General features: G+C 49.4%; 1 protein-coding gene across 1 annotated transcript; it reads right to left on the reverse strand.

Annotated features, from left to right (window-relative positions):
- Positions 1 to 3,787: 3,787 nt before the first annotated feature.
- Positions 3,788 to 7,452, reverse strand: LOC138566144 (serine/arginine repetitive matrix protein 5-like). The gene has a single exon (XM_069643151.1). It carries the CDS (start codon positions 7,243 to 7,245, stop codon positions 4,888 to 4,890), a length of 2,358 nt encoding a protein of 785 aa, XP_069499252.1. The 5' UTR covers positions 7,246 to 7,452; the 3' UTR covers positions 3,788 to 4,887.
- Between the last annotated feature and the right edge of the window lie 1,418 nt (positions 7,453 to 8,870).

Consider the following 8,870-nt stretch of genomic DNA (forward strand, 5'->3'; position numbering starts at 1 on the left):
AAATTTTCCTACACCAGCATAACCACTGCTGCCGGGGGACCTTATGTATGTGAGGAGCTTCATTAGAAAATGGAACAATCCTAGATTCCATGGCCCTTATGAAGTGGTGTTTTCCACCCCTCTCGCTGTAAAAGTGAAAGATCTTCGCTATTGGATACACCTCTTCCGATGTTCGCAAAGCACGCCCAAGTAATACCCATCAACCATAATCTACCTCAACAGTTACTGATATAATTTTTGGTGCTAAAATCATTCAGCACTTTATAAAAATCTCTCCCGCTCCACCTTTTTTTTTTTTATCTCCTCTACAGGTGCGAAGAAAATGGAAGCCTCAACGGCAAATGATTTATTGTATAATAAAAAACTAACAAAGTTAATGCTATATGATTATATTCATACACATGTGGATTACACTTTAGTGCCTATTTACTATCCTGATGTTCATATTAGGCATTTATTGGGGTACATCTTTTATCTGGGAAAGCCATCTAAAAGAGGGAGGGGAAGGCGGGAATACACATGCCAACATTACCAATGTTACTGTAAATACGCATAGCAACATTAAGAGCAATACCAGCTATAGTGTCACACCCAATATACCTGTACCCAAGAGTACGAGTGCCAGTAGATTAGAAAGCTTATTTCCAATTAACTTTAAAGATATTTTTGTAACACAATTAACGATAATCACACTAGCACAACAAAAACCAATAAGGAGACATGGAGTGCAGCATAATGAAATGAGAAGACAAGCGCGTAGACAGAAAGAAGGCCTTCTAGGGTACAAGGTAGAGGTCCTGGCATTAGTGGAAATGAACCAGCACACAAATATGGACAGAACACATCACAAAATTGACATGGATTGCAGCAATGGAAAAGCCAGTGAAAGAGCACCGGGAAGAGACCTATAAACTCTGCTTCCACAGTGAAGGAACTCTCTCATCGGCTCTAATGAAAGTTGCAACAGAACTCTTTTAATTCCAGATTTGAAAAAGGACACTGTGGCAGTGATGGACTATTTCTGGGTCTGTGGCTAACAGGCGTACTTGCACCTCCCACCATCATGGAGGGGTTAATGTTCGCTGGCCACGCTGCACTCAGCGCTATTAATATTCACAGAACATCTGCAAGGGTGGGGCTGATCCCAGATGCCACCCCAACTGTTCCTCCAGCCATCGAAGAGCAAAACCCACTACCATAGCCTGAGTTACAAATCTTACCCCGAAGGGGGCAGTACGAGAAGCGAAGGAGGAGAAAGAGGTCGAACTATTTATCCAGATTCATCCGAACTGCTTGCTTAGATACCAGATGAGTACAGACTTTTCAGTTCAGTCGAGGCGTTCCTTGCCTCGCGACTGCTGTTCGGCGTACAAGCAGCCACCAACGCAAATGGCTGCAGATTGTACAATGGGAACTAATACAACTGGCAAACAACACCGAACACGGGTTCAACGTCATAAGGATTGAATTGCGGGCCCCAAGACTGAGGACGACGCAGAAACACTACACCCTCAATCTACTGACGGCAATGGAAGAAGGAGTTTGCCGCAAGATCACAATACAAATGATGTTGAAATACAAACAGACCATGCCATTCCTCAAATGATCCCCATCGCCTATGGGGACGAGGAAGACCACCTATACCATACTATCATAGTCGCACCCCCGACCCTGAAAATAAGAGTATGGGTTGATCTACGAGATGTATTTATATGCCATGCATACCCAAAGAATATGCATAAGCAGGAGAACGTTAGCGATGAGTATATGCTTAGACTTAGTGCGCGCTTATATATCAGGCACCATTCTGTAGCTATAGTAGAAACATTCGGGCTTGCATGGATGCGCGGTAGTCAGACCCCAAACCCAACTAAGAAACCTGAATAGGCCCAAGCACTGATATGAGAGAGACCCACGCAGTTAGCTTTCATTGTACTACAACTGTTGCCAAATACATGTTATCCCCACGAAGGAATTGGCCCCACAAGGCCATGAGACAGTACCAGGCGCCTCAGCATGCATGATTATACCCGCCAGACCAGCACAGGTCCTGACACCCACCCAGCCAACTAGGAGTTACAGCCCCTATATGACTGGCCCAGTTCCAAGACCCCCAAATTCTACGATATCAGATGACCCCAGACCACCAACCATAAACCCACTGGCTATAAAAGATCTAAAAGAACATGACCGTTACCCCTTTTTAAAAAAAATAATGACAAAATTTGTAATGCAAGTTAAAGGAATGAATAAATTATAGTACAAAGCGAGGGTGGAAGCCTTGGGTGCGAATAGTGAAATACAGAATGAGTGAAGAATGTGTGGGTCAGCCTGACCTCAAGAGTCCCCCAGGGTCAGTCCCCAAGGTGCATGCATAATGGTCTGAGATAGCAATCAATTTCTAACTGGACCTTGGTTCCCTGGAGATGATGAGCCCGGCAGACCCCCACATGATGGAAGATGGACGGATGGGGCAGGCTGACCATGTATAAAGTCTCACCAACCAACCATGCAGGATTTTACCGTATATGTATAACATTCTGTTTGTATCATTTTTTGGCAGCAGAGTTCTTTGCTGGCATACCTATTTTTTGTGTAATTAAAACCGGTTATCCTTGCAAGAATCTCTTGGCCTTTTGCATTTTTTCTGGCGTGAGCATTTGTGGGCATGCCTTCAAAGTCTAAGAGCATTATCCAAATAATGTATAACTTAATTAAGGAGGGGTTTTACACTTCCCCAATTTCTACAATAATGTGCTTATATAAAAGCAGTCAAGCTCTGAGCTCTCCTAGAACAGTCCCTACACCGGAGTGATATCAGCACAATCAGTAGCTCCTTTTGTGGTTAGGTCCACTCGCATCAGGCTGGAATGAACTGTGTTTGCAGAATTATAGAAAGGATTGTGCTGCCGATGCAGGCATGTGGCTATATTCTTGCTTCTGCATGCCAAAATCAAAATCCATCATGTTAGCAAGCGTATATATTTCTAACTATACCAGGCTGCTGAAAGGATAAGGCCAAGCTTTCTTAAAATCTTGGCTCAATTTTCACCATTTCCTTTTTTCTGATCAGTTTTCATTGCAACTTGACATTCTCTTTCGCTTCCCCAGCTGTTATTCCCTCACATTTTTTAAATCATAGATGAATGTACCAAGGTATCAGAGTTTACCTACAATAAATCAAAATTGGAACTCAAGCAACTGAATAGATTTTTCTTGAAATAACAAGTTCCATCACTGCATACTATTTCCAATTTATTTCAATAAAAAGGTATCAAAACCTTTTTTTATATATATATTATGTGTGCGTTTACATCCATGTGTGTCAGTATTACAGAGATTGTGTGAGAGCTACCAACAGGCAATCTGACCTCCTCCAACTACATGGTCCAGCTGTCAGAATCTGTGCCCGTTGGTGGCTATGTGAAGAAGGCGCAGGATTCGAAGCGTTGTCTGGGAAGAGATGCGGGTGGCATGGAAAAGAACAAAGAAGGTGCTCAGGTTCAGGATGCTCAGAGCTTTGTCCACAACCACAGATACACACCCGCAGTCTAGCAGTTTTAGTGTTTTGAGATACTTGTGGGACGAGTATGGCTGAACGAAGGAGTGGGTGGGAAGGCAGGCAAAGCACCCATATCCCACTGCAATGCCACCCGTCTTTACTTCCTAGCAATAACGCTAGCTTTCTAAATGTCACCTTTATGCCATAATACAACACAGAGGAAAAGGTAGTGATCTTCATATTATGCAATACAGTAACTTAAAAACTCCAGGTAAACAAGAGCAGTGTTGTAAATAAAGGTTTAATATCTGAGCCGTATTTTGTCTTACTAAACGAAAGAATGCAAATAAATCCTGGCACACTTCTAGCCCAAAAGGCAACAAAAGGAAAGAAACTTGCCATAGACATCCAAGAGTACAGACACATACTAAAGAAGTATATCAGTCAGTGTTAGCTTGGATCGTCTTACTTACCCCAGTTCAACAAACAGTGAGATGAAGAAATGCTTTTCGTATTTGTATATTTTCCCAATACATAAACTTTCCAAACATTTAAAATTTCTATTTCTGCAGGTTGCTAAATGTGTGCAGGTTCTGGGTTCAAAACTGCTCTCCGCATCTTACATGGAAGGCCTATGACAGCACAAGTCCCCTAACCAAAATATCAGGTTTAGTGCCTTGCCAACATTCTGTTTTCAAAGCACCCTACATCCGATTCTCCCGACATCAGATTAAAAGCTCCAGCGTCTTTCCCTGTGGATTCCATCGAATGAAAACATGACAAAACCCAAGCCAACATCTGCAACTCTCCCAGTCCAACAGAGCGTCCAATCATGTGCATAGTTTACAGCATCATTTCCTGCATCATTGTAAAGCACCAGGGCAGCGCATTTTAACACATTCTGCGCGTATCCAAACTATTGAAGAATACTGCTCTAGGACTCTTGCAAAGGGGAGACGTATACCGACAATTTGTAGCCTGCTGAGGCTTAAAGGTGGCAAGGAGCTCAGCACTAAATGACTTCCTCTAGTTGAAATCAAAGGATCAATGATGCATTGTGAAGAGATGATGCTCATAGCCCAGACCCACTCATCCACGCTCTCTCAGAAGTCGACTGTGCAGCAACCTTTTCATCTGTATGCCAGTGTTCTGATTATAGCTGGTAGGAACAGGGTGATCGACTCCTGCTGTTGCTGGTTGTTATAGGGAGACTGGCTCCTGCTGTTCCTTGTTCTAATACGAGGAGATGAAAAGAGTGACCAGGACCTGCTCCTGCTGTGTCTCGTTCTTATAAGTGCCGAAGTGGACAAGGTGATCAACTTCTGCTGCCTCCTCTTAAAGTATGGGGAGAGTGGAATCTGACTAAAGAGGAATACAGTGATGTACTATTTTCGTACATAACCTACCGCCATGAGGATGTCATCATTGGACATTTCACTTTGGGATGGTGGTGGTCCATTCCATGCATGCAAGGTAACTTCCCCAAATGAGGTTTTGAAAGGGTTCTGTGTAGCAAGAGCCTTCTCCTGTCCCTTGCGATCTTTGTAGAACACCAGGGCAAGTCGGGAAAAAATGAAACCGCGCATCGCAACTAAGGCAACATCCCCAAATATACTAAAGTCAGATCGGAGTCTGTCGGGAAGGTCTGAACAATTGTCATTAATATTTGTAACCACAATACCAAAAATACACGGTGACGGTCCACTCCAGCGTTTAACACGAACTTTCGCTCCAATGAAGTCAATTCCGTCTGCCTCCAGGGCTTTCTCGCGTTCATACTTTTGTTCGTAGAAAACCAGGCCATATCGATAATTGTCAGATAAATGCATAGTAACACAGACCACATTTCCATAAAGCATGAAGTGTTCAGTGAGACACGATTTTACGTGAATATTGCTTAACCGATGGACTAAATCAGAAACCTTCACGCCATACAACCCATCAGGAGGTCCATGCGGAGAAAGTGCTGTGGGGTCTGCATCGGCGCCAGGAGACGTTGCAGAGACTCCATCTTCGTCCTCACTATTTTGGTCGATAGTCACAGAAGGAGCTATTCGGTCGCCGCTCCTGCTGGCGGCCCCCTGGGCAGATGGGCTCTTGCTGGAGACCCCCTGGGGGGATGGGCTCCTGCTGGATTCCCCCCAGGGAGACAGGCTCCTGGTGACGGCTCCCTGCGGGGATGGGCTTCTTTTGGGTGGCTGCCCTCTGCTGCCAGCCCCATTGCGGGGCTTGTTCCTGCTGGATGATGTCTGGGACCGCTTCCCTCTGTGGGCAGGACGGCTCCTGCTGGGGGCCCGCTGGGGTGATCGGCTCCTGCTGGAGACACCATGTGGAGACGGGCTCCTTTTGGGTGGCTGCCCTCTGCTGCCAGCCCCATTGTGGGGCTTGTTCCTGCTGGATGATGTGTGGGACCACTTCCCTCTGTGGGCAGGACGGCTCCTGCTGGAGACACCATGTGGAGACGGGCTCCTTTTGGGTGGATGCTCTCTGCTGCCAGCCCCATTGCGGGGCTTGTTCCTGCTGGATGATGTGTGGGACCACTTCCCTCTGTGGGCAGGACGGCTCCTGCTGGAGACACCATGTGGAGACGGGCTCCTTTTGGGTGGATGCTCTCTGCTGCCAGCCCCATTGCGGGGCTTGTTCCTGCTGGATGATGTCTGGGACCACTTCCCTCTGTCGGCAGGACGGCTCCTGCTGGGGGCCCGCTGGGGTGATCGGCTCCTGCTGGAGACACCATGTGGAGACGGGCTCCTTTTGGGTGGATGCTCTCTGCTGCCAGCCCCATTGCGGGGCTTGTTCCTGCTGGATGATGTCAGGGACCGCTTCCCTCTGTGGGCAGGACGGCTCCTGCTGGGGGCCCTCAGGGGAGATCGGCTCCTGCTGGAGACACCGTGTGGAGACGGGCTCCTTTTGGGTGGATGCTCTCTGCTGCCAGCCCCATTGTGGGGCTTGGTCCTGCTGGATGATGTCCTGGGAGACCGCCTTCTGTCAGCGGGCCGGCTCCTGCTGGGGGCCCGCTGGGGTGATCGGCTCCTGCTGGCGATCTCCTCTGGAGATGGACTCCTGCTGGTGGCCCCCTGGTGGGACGGGCTCCTGCTGGTGGCCGCCTGGGGAGACGGGCTCCTGCTGACGGCCCCCTGGGGAGACGGGCTCCTTTTGGGTGGATGCCCTCTACTGCCAGCCCCATTTAGTAGCCTGTTCCTGCTGGATGACGTTAGGGGAGACCTCCCTCTGTGGGAGGGTCGGCTCCTGCTGGGTTCCCGCAGGGGAGATCGGCTGCTGCTGGAGACACCCTGTGGAGATGGACTCCTGCTGATGGCTCCTTGGGGGGACGGGCTCCTGCTGATGGCTCCTTGGGGGGACGGGCTCCTGCTGATGGCCCCCTGGGGGGGCGGGCTCCTTTTGGGTGGATGCCCTCTACTGCCAGCCCCATTTAGTAGCCTGTTCCTGCTGGATGACGTCCAGGGAGACTTCCCTCTGTCAGCGGGCCTGCCCCTACTGGGTTCCCGCAGGGGAGATCGGCTGCTGCTGGAGACCCGCTCTGGAGATGGACTCCTGCTGATGGCCCCCTGGGGGGATGGGCTCCTGCTTCTAGGCTGCCCTCTGCTGCCAGCCCCATTGCGGGGCTTGTTGCTGCTGGATGACGTTAGGGGAGACCTCCCTCTGTTGGCGGGCCTGCTCCTGCTGGATGCCCCGTGGGGTGACCGGCTCCTGGCGGAGGCCCCCCGGGGCGGCCGGCTCATGCTGAGTGTCTCCTACGGGCAGCGGGGCCTTTGCTGAATGCCTCGCGAGGTGCCGGGTCGCCACAGCACCATGACGGTGGCCCCTCAGCCGAGAGCAGGACCGCACGCGCGGCCTCTGAACTCGAACTTCGTGCCTTGAACGGAACAAGGCCACCGTTCAAAACACCCGCCTGCCAACCAATGCCTCCGCCGCATTAGAAGAAAGGACATTGCCAACGTGTGGCGTGCGTGCCTCACGTCACTTCCAAACGCACGTCGGACTCGCCGAGTTCTACAATAGAACTAGAAAGCGGGCACACATTCCACCAGCATCGGTGTCAGCACTGGCCGCCATGCTGGGTGGACAATGCAGCCTTGGAAATCCCTCACTTTGCTGTGCAGCCAGCAGCATTTGGAAACACAAATCGGGTCGGCCTAGCACGAATTCGATTTTATTTCACATGTCTGGGGTGCATTTAAATTGTATTCAAATCTGTATGGGTTTTTCTTACTGAACAATTCTTTAGATGTCTAAACTCACAACTGTTACTAATATTGTTGATTTTGCAAATAATGTTAAAGGTATTTATATAGCGCTCCATCACCAACAGAGTTGGTCTCCAGGCTCTCAGGCGGATCTGTAAACAAAAGGTGGACGGGGTGGGTTAATGGGTGAAGAGGGCGTAGGAAAGTGAGAGAACACGTTTATGTTGCAGTATCAGACATTGGCCCTCATTACGACCCTGGCGGAAATCGGAAAACGATGGCGGAAATGCAATACCGCCATCGAATAGCGCTCGGTGCGACTATGACCCGTCACCGCAAAGTACGAAGCCATTAGCGACACCGTAGTGAACGCCAACGCCAACTGCACCAAGCACGTGCGCGCGCGCCATGCCATACCGTAAATACCACCATGGCGCAAGGGTACGCTAATTCCGACCCTAGCGGACATGTACCTAACGCCATCAAGCATGGCAGAATGTACCATTCCGCCATGGTGAGAAGTACGGCATCGCGAATCACCCGTAAACGGCCCCACTGAGTGCCTGTACACCGCTCCCTGCCCACAAAGTACAACTCCCCGTAGGTGCAATGAAGTCACAATGCAACCAGTGAAATGTACAAGTCACCCATGCATGCCAACGAACAAAAGAATCACAAGAGGGGCCAATGGGAGCTGCAGGGCACAGATGGCACGAATACAGAAGCCAATCCAATGGACCTGACCACAGTCCCCCCCCCCCGAAACGCACGCAAACACAGGCACCTGTGACCAGCAATATTCCGAAAATCACAATCCCCCGCCCCTGAGCATGACAACATTCAAACAGTCATATTGGCAGCCCCCATCCCTGACCTCACTGGGCTTCGTAGGCAAACGCGCCCAGTACAGTACCACGCAACTAAACTCCGAAGCTGGAACCCAATGCAGATCTCCTCCCAATACATCGCTCCCCAAATAGGAATATGCCACATCACTTGCAAAGAAGAACGCTACACGGGCCAAATCAGAATAGAAATTTAATGCACAACAAAATCACCAAGCCCATACAGCCATTAGGCCATGAACTCCAAAACACATTTCACCATTGTGGGCTGCATCCGCAAGAAATGACCAGCCACTACTTGTGTGACGCCCTGTT

Source organism: Ambystoma mexicanum, chromosome 1p (assembly GCF_040938575.1).
Source record: "Ambystoma mexicanum isolate Mex_15411 chromosome 1p, UKY_AmexF1_1, whole genome shotgun sequence".
Classification (NCBI taxonomy): Eukaryota; Metazoa; Chordata; class Amphibia; order Caudata; family Ambystomatidae; genus Ambystoma; species Ambystoma mexicanum.